The 17,217-nt window shown below is 30.2% G+C and overlaps 2 protein-coding genes across 2 annotated transcripts; one reads left to right on the top strand and one right to left on the bottom strand.

Annotated features, from left to right (window-relative positions):
- Positions 1-489: 489 nt before the first annotated feature.
- Positions 490-8,876, top strand: LOC123262874 (eukaryotic translation initiation factor 2-alpha kinase-like). Its single transcript, XM_044725352.1, has 4 exons — positions 490-673; positions 1,149-1,275; positions 4,438-7,011; positions 8,408-8,876. The coding sequence occupies exons 1-4, from the start codon at positions 531-533 to the stop codon at positions 8,609-8,611; spliced, it is 3,048 nt and encodes a 1,015-aa protein (XP_044581287.1). The 5' UTR covers positions 490-530; the 3' UTR covers positions 8,612-8,876.
- Positions 8,806-17,217, bottom strand: LOC123262875. Its single transcript, XM_044725353.1, has 5 exons — positions 17,077-17,217; positions 13,420-13,676; positions 13,153-13,358; positions 11,725-12,186; positions 8,806-9,154 (listed from the first exon to the last, which is right to left on the bottom strand). The coding sequence occupies exons 1-5, from the start codon at positions 17,198-17,200 to the stop codon at positions 8,863-8,865; spliced, it is 1,341 nt and encodes a 446-aa protein (XP_044581288.1). The 5' UTR covers positions 17,201-17,217; the 3' UTR covers positions 8,806-8,862.

Below are 17,217 nucleotides of genomic sequence, written 5' to 3'. Positions count from 1 at the left end.
TTCAATTAATTGATAAAATTATAAATTAAAACAGTAATTTTTAATAAAAAAAATTTTTTCATTGTTTTTTAATAAAAAAAATTGCAATTTAAAATAATTTGAAAATATGAGGCCATCTATATGACATAACGCAATTGACGTGGAAGCATTACTGTAGAGACTGTGAAGTGGATATGTTGATGTTATGAAACGAAATAAAACAATAATACACCTAGTGAACACATAGCGTATAAATAATATAAATAATTTTAATCTAACTTATTAAATGTTATAATGTAAAAATGTTGTGAATAATTAAAAATTAGTTATATTTTATTTAAATTATGTAGTTTGTAATTAACATCAGAAATTAAATTGGCTGTTATATGTGATTACTTAAAGTGTCTTTTAGGTTATTAGAATGATGAAATTTACAAACAAATTTATTTCATTTTATATTTTTAAAAATTAAAAAATGTTTGAGCGTTAAAAGTTAATTTCAAAAAATTATTTTTTTTTTTTTTCTATTTTGATAAATTATTTTAACCACTATGTGGCCGACATATATTAAACAAAAAATATCATTTATATTACTTTTTTTGATCACTCCTAATGTCATTGGTGATGATAATAACCATGACATTGAGCCTTTACGGGTTTGTGGATCATCAACGCAGGATTCTCCGTCCTCCAGGTGATTTTCGTTCTTTTAATTTTACTGGAATTTATTTCATGGAAATTTTTAATAATACATTTTTTAATTTTCAATTTACACCTTTATAAAATTTTTAAATTAGTAAAAAAAAATTTTTCCGAACTTTTTTATCCAAAAAAATTAAAAAAACTACACGTGCAATTTTTTTTTCTTTGATCATTATTTAATTAATGAAAAAAATTGAATTTTAATATTCATAAAAATTAATTGAATAATTTAACAAAAAAACTAAAAAAATTTTATGATTTTTTTTTAACTAATTTATTAGAAATAAAAATTTCTAAAAAATAATGAGCGCAATTTTTTAAAAAATAATTTTGAGTAAAAAAAATTTATTTTAATATCGGAAAATTGATAATAATTTTCAAAACATTTTCAGATAAAAAATTCATTTTAATCAGCAAAAGTATGACTATTGATTTATTTTAATTAAAAAATTCTTTTTTTATTTTAGATTGGTCTTCATAAGCACATTAGATGGAAAGCTGACCGCTCTGGACATTCTAAATAAGGGAGAAAAAAAATGGTCTATGGATTTTGATAATGTTCCTCTCGTTTCTTCAAGTATTCACAAGAGAGAAGTAAATATCTCTTTTTATTTATTTATTTATTCATAAAATGAAAAAATTAGTAGCTAGTAAAAAAAAAACGCTTTTTATTTCTTAAATTTTTTAAATCAAAATTATTTTGCAACGTCCCATTAGAGAAAGAAAGACAAATAATACTAAATTCAATTACTAAAAAAAAAAAAAATCCATTTGTAAAAAAATTAAAAAAGTCGGCTAATTTTATCTTGATTAAACAAAATGATTTGATATGATTAATTTTCTAATCAATTTTAATCCTGTCAAATCATGTAAATCATTTTAAATCATATCTCTTGTGGGTATTTAACATTGTAAAATCATTTTTGTTCATTTTGATTAAAGAGGTTCGAGCAAATCTAATGTGAAAAATAATTTCCAACTTTGAGCTTTGAAATTAAGCATACGTATAAATAAATACGTCATTTATCTAATCCCAAAAATTTAAAAAGATTCACCGTTTAGTTACTTAGATATTAAATTTCAAAAATCACATTTTTTATCTCCTTATACACGGGCTCTTATGGCGGACAAACTTTAGTCGAGACTTTGATTATTTTTTTCAATATTAACCTCCCAACTTTAACGAATAAAAAATTAGACACAAGAAACTTGGATTACTGTAAAATATAAAAAAAATTTAATAATAATATATTACCGATATAATTTTTGAAATATTTAAAGTTTAATTTTATGTTTTTGACTCGTTTATCATCATCTATTTATTCGAATGAAGATTTGGCAACGTCGCGTCAACAGCTGAGAAAAAAGAAAAGGATAGAAATATAGTTACAGAGAGAGAAATATTTAACTCACACACTGTTCCACGTCTCTGTAATGGGTATAATCAAACGCGCTGTTGCCAAATCTGTTTATTTAATCCGGCAAGTAATATATACCAAAGTCATTTTATCACTTTATTTTATTAAATAAGTAAAAATCATCAATTATTAAATTGTTCAAATTATTTTAAATTAAACTAAAAAATTTTGACGAAAATTGGAAAGACTGAAAGTAAAAAAATATTTTAACATTATTTTGACTCATGAGTTTCGCTCAAACCTCCTCAAGGAGGTTTGAGTGAATCTAATGTGAAAAATAATTTCCAACTTTGAGCTTTGAAATTAAGTATCTGTATGAATAAATACGCTATTTATCTAATCCCAAAAATTTAAAAAGATTCACCGTTTAGTAACTTAGATATTAAATTTCAAAAATCACATTTTTTATCTCTTTATACACGGGCTCTTATGGCGGACAAACTTTAGTCGAGACTTTAATTATTTTTTTCAATATTAATCTTCCAACTTTAACGAATAAAAAACTATACACAAGAAACTTGGATTACTGTAAAATATAAAAAAAATTTAATAATAATACATTACCGATGTAATTTTTGAAATATTTAAAGTTTAATTTTATGTTTTTGACTCGTTTATCGTCAGCTATTTATTCGAATCAAGATTTGGTAACGTCGCGTCAACAGCTGAGAAAAAAGAAAAGGATAGAAATATAGTTACAGAGAGAGAAATATTTAACTCACACACTGATCCACGTCTCTGTAATGGGTATAATCAAACGCGCTGTTGCCAAATCTGTTTATTTAATCCTGCAAGTAATAAATACCAAAGTCATTTTATCACTTTATTTTATTAAATAAGTGAAAATCATCAATTATTAAATTGTTCAAATTATTTTAAATTAAACTAAAAAATTTTGACGAAAATTGGAAAGACTGAAAGTAAAAAAATATTTTAACATTATTTTGACTCATAAGTTTCGCTCAAACCTCCTCAAGGAGGTTTGAGTGAATCTAATGTGAAAAATAATTTCCAACTTTGAGCTTTGAAATTAAGCATACGTATAAATAAAAACATTATTTATCTAATCGAAAAATTTTAAAAAGATTCACCGTTTAGTTACTTAGATATTAAATTTCAAAAATCACATTTTTTATCTCCTTATACACGGGCTCTTATGGCGGACAAACTTTAGTCGAAACTTTAATTATTTTTTTCAATATTAACCTCCCAACTTTAACGAATAAAAAACTATACACAAGAAACTTGGATTATTGTTAAATATAAAAAAAATTTAATAATAATACATTACCAATATAATTTTGGAAATATTTAAAGTTTAATTTTATGTTTTTGACTCGTTTATCATCATCTATTTATTCGAATCAAGATTTGACAACGTCGCGTCAACAGCTGAGAAAAAAGAAAAGGATAGAAATATAGTTACAGAGAGAGAAATATTTAACTCACACACTGATCCACGTCTCTGTAATGGGTATAATCAAACGCGCTATTGCCAAATCTGTTTATTTAATCCCGCAATTAATAAATACGAAAGTCAATTTATTAAATAAGTAAAAATCATCAATTATTAAATTGTTTAAATTATTGCACGCCTCATAGCGCGAAGCGCGTGAGGTTGTGCTTTATACTCGACTCGTCAAGGTCAAGCAATTTTGTGATTTTTTAATGTCTCTATCACAACCATATTACACTTATACAATAATATAAGTAGATGTGCACCGAAAAAAAACTTAAATTAAACCATCTTTTACTTTTTAAAATCATTTCATGTTGCTATTTTGAAAAAAAAAAAACGTTTTGAAAAAAATTTTACGTCGACGTCCGGATGTCACCCCATTTTGAATGTACCCATGATTACTACCGAACTAATTGATATTTTTTTTTTTATTTGAATTTTTATTAAAATTCACTACGATACAACCGTACGAAGCCAAACGAACTTTTTTTATTTGTCACGTAAAAACTATGGCGCCACTTGATCAAGCTAGATTTTTTTAGACTGCGTGGGCATATGACAAGAAAAAAGGGCGCCGATATTTAAAAAAAAAAATAAAAAATACTCTGTAAGAAATTACTTAATTATAATTTTTTTTTTTTAAATCAATTACACAATTAATTTTTTTCTTAAAAAATGAATGAGCGTTATGAGGCGTGCACTTTTGGATTTTCCAAACTTTTTTAAATTAAACTAAATAATTTTGACAAATATTGGGAAGACTGAAAGTAAAAGTGAATTTAAACATTATTTTGACTCATAAGTTACGCTCGAACCTCCTTAATAAGTAGTAGTATTTCTTTATAATAGACTAAAATAACTAAAAAACAATAATTTCAGTTGAACGAAGATGGTCATTGGGTAAAATTGATCCCATCATTAAACGGTGGCTTATACAAATTTAATGGCGACACAGTAGAACAAATTCCCATCACAACCGATCAATTGCTCTTATCATCCTTCCGTTACTCAGATAACCTAGTATTTTCCGGGGGTAAAGAAATTCAAACTTACGGTATCGTTTCAGACACGGGAAAGCTTTTATACCATTGCACCAGTAGCGGTTGTAATAACAACACCGACGGTGATAGATTGCACAACGACGTGTTGGTAATCCAACGAGTCCAGCAAACAATTCGTGCTGTCGAACCAACAACCGGTACCGAAAAATGGAATTACAGCGTGGGTACCCATGAACTAAATTTAATCCCTACCGAAAAACCTTGCCATAAACATCCAGGTCATCACACTAACCACGACAATGACAATAATATTGATATCAAAGTAGTGATTCCTCAGGGCCTAATTTGGGCGGTTGATAAGAAAAATCCCTCGGAAATTCTTTGGCGTTACCAATTCGATACCCCAATTGTAACCGTATGGCAGCAAACGCATGATTACTCCTCAAATGGACATTACTATGACACTGTTAAGGAACTAAATTTATTTGATAACAAACAGTGGTCCTGGGGTCAAGATTACCCAATTAACCCTTCGATATACATCGGAATGCATGAACGCCAAGTCTATGTCCAAGAGAGTAATGTTGATAAATTTTTCGCGCTAACCGATTTAACCAACCATAAAAGCATTAAAAACACCAAAAACCAAATTAATAACAACAACAACAATGTTTATCCCTGGAGACCACATCCAGCTCATGAAAATGCTGTTTTGCGCGTTGAAAATAATCCCGAAAACGTTGAAATTAGTAGCATTAACGTTGACGATTCAACGGCTGCTGGTTTGTCAATTTTGTACAATTCTGGGTACATTGACGGCAATGGGTACTATTTATACGCTAAAGAACAATCTAACAATTGCAACAATTCCACTAGCAATAACTTATTGAATGACAGTGATGATGCGATACCTTTAAAAGATTCTGGGTCTAATTCTAAAGCTGATGAAGCAGAAGATGAAACTTCTTTAGAAACCATTATTGAATCCCTTTGGGTTTGGTGGAAAGAGATAGTGCTTCTTATAATTGCAACAATTCTGCTAAACATACTTACCCAACAATTAATAACATCGAAATTCGATAACTTACGATGGGGCTACTCCCCGCCAATTATTGTAGAAAAGTACGCAGACCCTGTAACTCCGCCAAAAGACACGGTACCGGTTAGTTGTGAGAATAAAAATGTAGAATTTGACTCTCCGTACTCAGCTAGGTTTGAAACGATAAATTGTTTGGGTAAAGGTGGATACGGTGTTGTGTTCGAGGCTAAGAATAAAATTGATGATTGCCACTATGCTATCAAACGGATATCCTTACCAGATACACCAACTTCGCGTGCTAGAGTAATGAGGGAAGTTAAAGCACTTGCTAAATTGGATCATCAGAATATTGTTAGGTACTTTCATGCTTGGTTTGAATGTCCTCCCCTTGGTTGGCAAAAGCAGCATGATTCTGCTATCAAACAGCTTATGTCTAATTCGATGTTTTCGTCCGAAGATTCTTGTTTGGAATCACGTCCGGTTAGAACTACCACAAGGGATAGCAATTCTGTTTGCATTGATGTTCCTATCAATGGGTTAGATTTGATTGAGAAGGAAGTGGAGAGCAAAAGCCAATTGTTGAACGATAATGACTCGTTTATTGTATTTGATACGGATAAATCGGTTTCTACTGATCAGTCCGATGAAGTCGATGATGATGATGATGATGATGATGATGATGATGATGATGAAGTTGATGGCAATTGGAAGGCAGATAAGTCAGTATCTGATTCGATAGTCTTCCAAATAAGCGATTCGAAGGAAAAGAATGAGGAAGATGATGAAGATAATGAGGAAGAAGTAGAATCTGATGAGACTGATGATGAAAATAAAAAAGATGTTGAAGTTAAGAAGAAGCTTGACTGCAACAAAAAATCTGCCAAGATGTTCTTTTATATTCAAATGCAACTGTGCCAAAGATTGAGTTTGCAGGATTGGTTAAGGAACACAAGTAACTCAGGCAGAGATCGTAAGGAAGTAATTAATATTTTCCAGCAGATTGTTGATGCTGTTGAATATGTACATTTGCAAGGGTTAATTCATCGAGATCTAAAGCCATCGAATATCTTGTTTGCGCATGATAATAAAATTAAGATCGGGGATTTTGGATTAGTGACAGCGAGAACTGAAGACGACGTTGTTTGCGTTGATGGGAATACTGATGATGATAGTAGTAGCGAAAGTAATTTGAGAGTTAAGAAACATACCGCTAATGTCGGAACGCATTTGTATATGTCGCCGGAACAAGTTAACGGGGTTATTTATGATTATAAAGTTGATATTTATTCACTGGGGATCATTTTGTTCGAATTGCTGGTTCCGTTTTCTACTGGGATGGAGAGGATTTCGATTCTTGGGAACTTGAAGAAGAATATATACCCGAGTGATTTCGCTGCTAAACATCCTAAAGAGGTGAGCAGGTTTTTCTTTTGTTATTTGCAATATTGCACGAGTTATGATGCAAAGCATCAAAGAGTGCTCAGTTGAGTCAAAACAACTGTAGTAGTCAATATTCGATAAATTAAAATAAAAACCCCATAAAAATTCCTAAAATTAAAAGATAAATAGTATATAAGGCATTAATCGTTGAAATTTTGAAAATTAAAAAATAAATAGTTAAATACAAAAATTAATTTGACTCTCGTAAATCAACTGTTAGTAACCTGTCCGTGATTTGGCAACGCTGTATTTCGGTAGTTTACATTTTCATTTGCACAATATAACCTTAACCACGTTTAAGTTTTTGCAGTCAGTGTAAATAAATAGATTAATTAAAAATGTTTTGTATAAAACCATAACATTCTAATGTCTCATGGCAAGGATGCTAATATTTTTTAATTATTGTTTTATTTTTCAATTATGAAACATGAAAATTTGTTAACAATAAATTAACTAATAAGTCTGTATGAAAAACATAAGTGCGTTAAAGTTTAGTTTGAATTTATTGAATGGTCTGAAGCTCACGCACTACGCAACGTTGCCAAATGTTCTGACGCCATTTAAATGTAGGTTACTTAAAAATTTTCTGTGATTTTATAATTTTAATTTCTCCATAAATTCCAAGGCAACCTATATATTTTATTGCAAAAAATCAAACCTGAATATTTCGAAAACCTTATTTTGAGTTTTTTATTACCCCGTATAATCAGTAGTTAATACCATAACTCAAGAAAGTTGTTAAAGTCTGACTTTCTCGTAAGACTCGAAAAAAATACTAACATTTTTAGAAATTTTTTTTTTCAAAAATTTCCACGGTGAAAAATAAATTAAACTTAACTAGTAGATAAATAAGGACTTTAACTATTAGATAAATATAATATTTTTTATTTAACATTGATGGCAAACGAATCTCCTTAATGGAGATTAATTCCATACTTTTCATAAATTTATTTAGTGCAATAGAAACGGAAAAAAATATCATGTAGTTTAAAAATTTTTCCCGTCCAAGTATGAAACTTGTAAACACTGTAGCTTGCCAAAAAATTAATTAATTGTATCAAATTTTTTTTTCTTTGATTCTTTGAAGAAGTTGCAGGCCCCCTATTGCAAATGGCTATGTAACTCAGTGTTGTTTATTTGCAATTAATTAAATAAAAAAACCTGAAGACTGTATATCTACATATAATGTACAATTATCCCATTAGGAGCGCCTAAGCATCATCGTCCTATCACATCTGTTTTATATTTTTTCCCCAATTTTTTATTTTGTATTACTTCAGAATTAAACGAGCATTATGAGTCCTGCACTTTTGAATTTTCCAAACTTTTTAAATAAAATTATATTACATATTGTGATATGTTATTGCAGTATGATTTATTGAAAATGATGCTCGATAAGGATCCAAGAAAACGACCAACTGCGATAGGTATTAAAGCTCGTCCACCTCTGTCCAATGACCAAAATATAACAGATACAAAGTACCATTTTGCATTGCCACATGTAACCAGACATTCTTCGAGTGTAAGTAGTAGTAACAGCGCTAATTCATCGGAATTGATAAATTCTTCTTGATTATGTATTCACCATTATCATTTTGATTTAATCAATTTTTATCATGCATTTCATAAGTGTATTTTATAATTATTATTTAATTTTTTTGTTCTAAAACATTACTAAGCGTTGACCTATAAAGTATAAATTTTAGGATTATTCAAGTAAATTTTCGTGATTATGTTGTAGACATATAATTTTTTTTTTTTTTTTTTTATCAATGTGGTAATCAAAGTACATTTGTAATGAAACATGTAAAATAAAAATAAATTTCATACAAAAGTTATTTTGTCTAATTTTGAATGATCTATGCCAAACAGCCGTAGTGAGATAACTCCTGGAGTACCGCTCAAAGTGCGGCTGCTACGATAAACAATTCCAATTCCAGAATACGGAACCACGCTTTTTTCAGCTGCTGGACGCGCATCCAAGAACGGTACCACTGATTCATTGAAATTCATCATTTGTGCCAATCTAAACTCCAGGTACTGATTTGGAAGAGAAATTAGCTCAGTAGTAAAGTTACCTGCTGGATCCCTTCTCTTTACAACTCGCTTTGCAGACCTGAAAAAGTAATCTTAGATCATGTCGAGTCCTAATTTTTTTTTATTTTATAACAAACATTAAATTCAGTAGCAAAGCCATTAACAGGGTTCTTTGAATTATAATTAGCTCGAACTTCAAGGAAAGTGATAAAAACTTCGAGTTAACGAGTTTTCTACTTAACAAGATGTTCAAAATTTGCAAGTAGACCAAAAAAATCAAGAAAACTCTTGATTTGCAAGAAAATAACTTAGAGAGAAAATATACATTACAAACAATGTTATAAGAAGCATTGAACATTCCTTCAGGAATTTAGATTTGATTGCTATAAACTTGGACTGTTCGGAGAAAAACATCTTTATATTTTACTAACTTCGACTTATAGAGTTTCACTTTTAAAATTCGAGTTATGGGGTATAAATATCCCTTATCGATACTGTAAAGGAAACGATACTAAGTTTGAGTAACAGAGTCTAAATAATTCGAGATATCGCGTATTTAAGAGTTCAGCGAAAGGAAAAACAAATTTTTGTTATACTCGCTCCAAAAGTTCAACTTTGAGCGCTGGGTGGCATCCGAAAAGATACTCATTTCTAGAGACTCTACCATACCGCCTTTTTTCCGCGGCCTAGGCCGCAAAGTTTACTTCCCCCTTTTTTTCCGTACTGTCCTTGTGCAATCGGATGAAATTTAGAACGAAATAAATCAAATTCTAGAGTACCGACCGATGATTTTGAGTAAATTTAAACTTAGTTACTATTGAGTGGCGCTAATTATTTTTCTGCTGGCAGTTTATTACGAACCGGACCTAATGTTAATAAAATAACAACCACGCCATAAATAAATATTAATAAAAAGATGATTAATGTAAAATTAAGTTTTTTAGCCCTTGTGAAACTTCATAAAATTTGAATATGTCATTATTTGCCTCCTATCACTCAAAAGTTAAACTTATGGAGCGATAATAACCAAAAATATTATACATCATTTGGCCACTAAGTGGTTATTTTGACAACGACGATTTTACGATACTCGCTTTAAAGTTTGTGACGCGAATGTATGAAAACGAGTGTAAATTTCCCCGAGATAAAATTGCGCCCGTTTTCGTATATTCCCGCCAAAAACCTTGAGCTCATATCGCAACGTCGTCGTTGTCAAAAAATCGCCACTTGGCGGCCATATGACATAAATTACTATTTTTTAAAAGTATTATAGTACAATACGAACTACAATAAGTAAAAGGAATATATCGTTAAGAATTTTAAGCAGAATTACATATAAGTCGCAGAAAGAACAGTACATCCGAACAAAAACAGTTTCACTGTAAAAAAATCGCGCCAAATCCACGTTCATAAGACTATTAAGAAAAAAAATTTGTTTTTTTCTTTACAAAAATATATAAAATAAAAAAATTAAAAAATCCAAGTAACCGATATGATTACTTATGATTTTCGGAAATTAAAAAAAATTTTGTTACAAATTTAAAAATTAAAAAAAAAAATTTGGAACGTATTTAGTGTGCGCGGTTGCAAAATATTTTACTTTTAATGAAATTCGTAAAATCTATTTACTAGGAGTTAAAAAAAATTGAAATACACAATGACGCACACCAAGTACGTTCCAAAATTTTTTCTTAATTTTTAAATTTATAACAAAATTTTTTTTAATTTCCGAAAATCATAAGTAATCATATCGGTTACTTGGATTTTTTAATTTTTTTATTTTATATATTTTTGTAAAGAAAAAAACAAATTTTTTATTCTTAATAGTCTTATGAACATGGATTTGGCGCGATTTTTTTACAGTGAAACTGTTTTTGTTCGGATTTTAGTATTTTTTGTAATTATAATAAAAATTTACAATTGGTACCAACTTAAGTCTCGCGTTGGTTGCATTTTTTATAGCAAACTATCCCCTTGAAACTACAGTTTATGTAAAAATAATTCTAGCGCACCCTGGCGGGTGTAGATGCAAGCTGTGAAATATATTTTTTTAACTGTAGTTTCCCATCTAATGAAGGATTACTATGCATTCTCGAATTATTTAGTCTGTGGCAGATCACTTTGCCCATCGAAAAAAAAGTCAGGATCGAAATTTTTGCGTTGCTATAGTTTGTGCTGATTAAATTTAATAATTTCAAGTAGATTAATTGTTATAAGTGAATATAATTAATTAATAACAGTCATATAAAGTATGAATTACTGTTATAATATACAATTTAGGAAAAAAAAGTACCGTAGAATTAAATAAAATTTTGCAACCTCAAAATACCGTTCTGCTTACAGTAAACACAGTCGGTAGTCTGGCGCTCCGTTTACAGCAGATTTGAACGGAACTTGGCGCCAGATTCTACCGAATCTGTGGATAATATGCTCATATCATGAATCATCCAGACATCTAGATTATTATCTGAGTTGTATAACTTATTAAATGCATCCATCATACGGTAAATAGAAGCAGAAGCGGCAAAGTTGGTGTTAGCTATTGGAAGATGAAAAGGTGGTCTACGTTTTAGTACTGGCACATTAAGCGCTATTAAACTAAGTCGTGCGTAGCCTCTATAATGAAATCTTAAAGTCTCTAAAATTTACCTTTTTGTATGGTAGTGGCTGTTTTGAGACTGAGTTATGTTATTAGCAACGACGGCTACATGCTGCTCTTCTTCAACCGAAGACAAGAGCCCTGTTTGGTAGTCGTACTTAGTTTTAAATACTTCGAGCTGTATGGCACTAGTCCGTCCACCGTCCTCAGAGTTTCTAAATCTTGCTCCAGTGATCACCCAATCCTTGTCCACGAGCACATCGTCCAGGTTCAGACGCCTCTTTTCGTGGTTCAAGAACGTGTAGTCTACGTCTTTGACCAACGGAACTCGTGAATTGTTTCTTGAGGCCCAGAAGGCACCTTCAGACACATTCTGCTGGTAGATAAGAATGTCAACAGGGACCCAGGCTCGAGTTTTCTCATCTAGCTTTCCTTGAGGCAGCAATTTAGCTTGTTCAATTTTAATTTGCACAACGTTGTCTTCTTTGATGAGTTTCACGTCTGAGACAACCCTTAATGATCAAAAACCATAATATCATTTTATTATTTTTGCGTTTTTCAACTACACTGAGAAAAAATGCATTTATTAAACAGAAATTGATTTTAAGGATGACCAAATTAATGTTAGATAAGCTCTTTAAGGGTCAAAATAAATATTTTTATTTCGAAACTTATAACCACGGATCTAACTTTCTTCCAAGGAGAGAATTTAGCGATCATGCGCCACCTGTCGGAGATTTTAAACTCTACAGTAGATTAAAAAATTATAAATAGGCATACATGGCCTTTCAGGCCATGTACATTGAGAGAAAAGTGCATAGTTAGCTGAATTATAACGTCACAATTATAAAAATATTTCTAAACTTTTTTTTTGTCGTTACTCGAACTATGCATTAGTTTAAGTAACTATTGATAAATAGTTACATGAACTATATTTTAATAGATATTTTACTATCGTGTTAAACGAAAAATTATTAGCTGACTGAAAGGTTGTTATGGACGATGTCTCAGATAGCTTAACTAAAAGAGCCCTTGGTCCGTATCCAGAAAATCCGGGTTCGATTCCCGGCCTAGGCTGTTCAAATTATTTTTTCTGTTTTCAGTTTTAAAGGTAATCAAGATGATTATTAAGCCCATATTTATCTAAAAATAGTTTAAGTAACTTATTGAGGTTTAATATAATGAGTAATTGTGGGTATAAGAACTTCAATTAAAAAGTAGTGATGCTATTTAACTAAATTTTCCTAGTTCAAAGAACCACATATTTTTCTCTCAGTGTAATTAACATTGATGTCTTCGTCAATTTTAGCTACCCTGTCTAAAAATACTGATTTAAAATAATCAAAAAACATGAAATTTGAATTTTTTTCAATAATTTCAATTCTTTTGTTTGTATAGATAAATATACACTTTAAATGGAGTGACTGCTTCTCAATTCTTTTCAATCAGTATTCTTAAGCACTAACCGGGCTACTTACATGTTATTCTTCACATCTGCATACTGCGGTAAGAAACTGACCGTCCTAGTAGCAGTAGATTCTGCTCCCTCTTCAGAACACTGACAGAAACAGTCTGAGCATGTGTTTTTGGTCATTATATTGACTACTCGCCCAGGACAATTCTTCCGCATATCTTCGGTAGGATGTCTTAACAGCCAACGATATCTTCTTCCTCCTACTGGGGGCTGTTTTATTTTTTGTCTTTAATTGCTATTATATTCTTACAACTGATCCAGTTATACTTACGAGTTCGCAGAATTCTTGACTGTTCTTTACGAAGCATTTGTGTATCCGGCCATGGCACGGTTTTGCCGAGCAATATTCCGTTATTTTCAAGGATTGGGTACCATTTGAATTTTCAGAATTTTCCTGTTTCACGCAATCTAATTTCTCGACAGTATTTATATTAACGCATGATCGCAAGCAAGAATCATTTCCTTTAAGTTGGCTCGTACTTATGTATATGTTACTGAATAAATCGGTGAACGAGAAGCTATTGTTGCCTACCAATAGAAACATTTTGGACATGTTTTTTAGTTAAAATAATCCTTAATTTTGAACTTTCACGGAAAAATATATGAATGTTTTCACATACACTGAGAAAAAAATTCATTTTAAGAATTTATAGTCTTAAAAATTTTTCTAACAATGTAGTTTTTCGGAAAATCTAAAAGTACACACCTCATACCATTCATTAAATTTTTAAGAAAAAAGCAAGTCGTATTGAATGGATAATTCAACAAATTAATTCAAATATTTTTGGTCATTTTTATCTCAGAATTTTTCTTTAATTCAACCCTCGCGGTTTTTGAAATACCGTAAATTTTCGGTATTAATGCGTTTACCATAAATTTACCGTTATAATTCTGAAATAATACGGTATTTCTGTGGTCATTTTGGCCAGTTTTTTTACTATAGTTATACAGCATTTCTACCGTACTTTTGCTGCAAAGTTCAGAAATAATATGATAAAATTACCGTAAAACTCTAGAACTTTTACCGTAAAAAATCTATGTATTAACTATCCGAACAAAAACAGTTTCACTGTAAAAAAGTCGCGCGAAGTCCACGTTCATAAGACTATTAGGAAAAAAAAATTTTTTTTTTCTTTACAAAAAGATACAAAATAAAAAAATTAAAAAATCCGAGTAACCGATATGATTGTTTATGATTTTCGGAAATTAAAAAAAATTTTATTGTAAATTTAAAAATTAAAAAAAAAAATTTTAGAACGTATTTAGTGTACGCGGTTGCAAAATATTTTACTTTTAATGAAATTCGTAAAATCTATTTACTAGGACTTTAAAAAAATTGAAATACACAATGACGCACACCAAGTACGTTCTAAAATTTTTTTTTTAATTTTTAAATTTACAATAAAATTTTTTTTAATTTCCGAAAATCATAAACAATCATATCGGTTACTCGGATTTTTTAATTTTTTTATTTTGTATCTTTTTGTAAAGAAAAAAAAAATTTTTTTTTCCTAATAGTCTTATGAACGTGGACTTGGCGCGACTTTTTTACAGTGAAACTGTTTTTGTTCGGATTTTAGTATTTTTTGTAATTATAATGAAAATTTACGATTGATAACAACTTAAATCTCGTGTTGACTGCATTTTTTACTGCAAACTATCCCCTTGAAGCTACAGTTTATGTAGATGTAATTCCAGTGCACCCTGGCGGCCATAGATGCAAGCTATGAATCACTTTTTTTTACTGTAGTTGCGTGTCTATAGGAAGGATTACTACACATTTTTATTTTATCTAGTCTGTGGCGCTGATATTCCCCATCGAAAAAAAGTCAGGATCGAAATTTCTGGGCTTACTACAGTTTGTGCTGATAAAATTTAATAATTTTAAGCGAATTAAGTGTTATAATTGATTATAATTAGTTAATAACAGTAAAATAAAGTATAAATTACTTTTATAATATATCATTTTGGAAAAAGGAGAACCATATAATTAAATAAAATATTGCAACCTCGAAATACCGTTCTGCTTACAGTAAACACAGTCGGTAGTCTGGCGCTCCGTTTACAACGGATTTGAACGGAACTTGGCGCCAGATTCTACCGAATCTGTGGATAATATTACTATGATTTTACAATAATAAAATCGTATTTCTACGGTAAAAATACCGAAGATATACTGCAATTTTGCCGCGTTTATACTGACATAATCTCTATATATATATAGGAGACTTTCTATAGATATAGATAGTCACTCATCACGATATCTCTGGAACTATAAGACCTAGAGACTTGAAATTTGGCAGGAATATTCCTTTTGCCAAGTAGAGGTCAGCTAAGAACGGATTTCACGGAATTCCACCCACAAGGGGGGTTGCGGGGGTGTTCACGAAAAAATATTCATATTTTTCAATTATGGCTTTTAATAGTTCAAAACTTGGTCAGAATGTTTCAAATTACATTTAGAAGTTTTTTAAAAACGAATTCTGTGACATTCCACCCCCCTGGCGTGCCCGTGCGTGGGCGTCAAATTAAGAAAAAATTTGTAAATTTCAATCTATAGCTATTAATACTTTGAAACATGGCCAGAATGCTTTTTTGGCGTTTTTGAGCTGTTAAGAATAAATTTCATTAAATTCTACCCCCACATGTCCGTGCGTGGGCGTAAAATTAAAAGAAATTGTACCTTTTAATCTATAGCAGCTAAAGGATTGAAACTTAGCCAGATTGATTTTTTTGGAGTTTTTGAGCTGTAAAGAATGAATTTTATGAAATGCCACCCTCACAAATCCTTGCGTGGGCGTTAATTAAAAAATTATAAAATTCAATTCCTAAAGGATAATAAGAAGGCATTAAATATAAAAAAAATTAAAAATTTTTATATAAGGTAAAAGCCTTAATAGATGATCATGTACCATTATATGATCACTCTATGTATTTGTATACCTATATTTGTGAATATAGATATACAAATACACGTATATTGTACGCCACGCGAAGCGGGCGGGTAACGGCTAGTTAAAGATATAATGCTTTCTGCCGTAAGATGGACGGTTGTGTTTATTACTCGGTGAGTCTTATTAGGTGACTGAGTAAATAGTTACGGACAGTGTCTCTGATAGCTCAACTGGTAGAGCCTTCGGCGCGTAACTAAATGATCCGGGTTCGAATCCCGGTTTGGACTAAAAAAAATGATAATATTAATAATAACAGAGAAATTAATTTATTAACCTCTTAAAAATTATTCATGATTATTTATAATATTATAAAGAAAAATTTTAAGCTATTGAAAAATAGTAGTAAAGCAGCATATTTTTGGTATTTTGCCGGTAATAGAAAGTAGGGATCTTCTTTTCCGGTTTTTTGCTGCAATAGTGTCGCAGATATACAGTAAATATGCGGTACATTTACGGTTTAAATGCTGTTAATATACCGTAATTTTTCTATTTTATTGCCGTAAATATTCTGAATTTATTTCGTAATTTTTTCGTAATAATTCGACAAAAAAACTGGGTAAAATAACTGAAGTATTACGGTAAAAATACAGCATTTATATTGTATAAATACCGAATCTTTACGGCATTTCTAAAACCGTGAGGGAAGTAAAGCTATTCGTTTGTTTGTTGATAATAATAGAAATAGATATTGATATTATATTTTTAATAAATTAATAAATTAATAAATTAAATTTCAACAAACTATTGAGTCAAAAAATTCTTGCATGGACATAATTTACACACCTTATAAGCGAAGCGTTACAGCTTCACTAAACCGTAGCAGTTTTCTTCTGTTTTTTATATTTTATTTTAATCAATTTTATTGTGGAAAATGAGATTATGAGGCGTGCACTTTTGGATTTTCCAAACTTTTTTTTTCTCAGTGTTTGCAAACATATAAGCCAAGATTAAAAAAATTTATATACAAGGTTTACCCGTTAAAGCATCTGAGAGCTGCAGCTGAATTATTTCCATATGGTTACCTGATGTTAGATTATACCCACCGCTGTTTTTAAATCCAAGTGCCAAAATTAGGCACAAAAATAAGTAACAACTCATTTTTTAATTTTTTTTTT

The sequence above is a fragment of the Cotesia glomerata genome, linkage group LG4 (assembly GCF_020080835.1).
Source record: "Cotesia glomerata isolate CgM1 linkage group LG4, MPM_Cglom_v2.3, whole genome shotgun sequence".
NCBI classification, from domain to species: domain Eukaryota; kingdom Metazoa; phylum Arthropoda; class Insecta; order Hymenoptera; family Braconidae; genus Cotesia; species Cotesia glomerata.
This window is presented reverse-complemented; position numbering and strand designations above follow the sequence as displayed.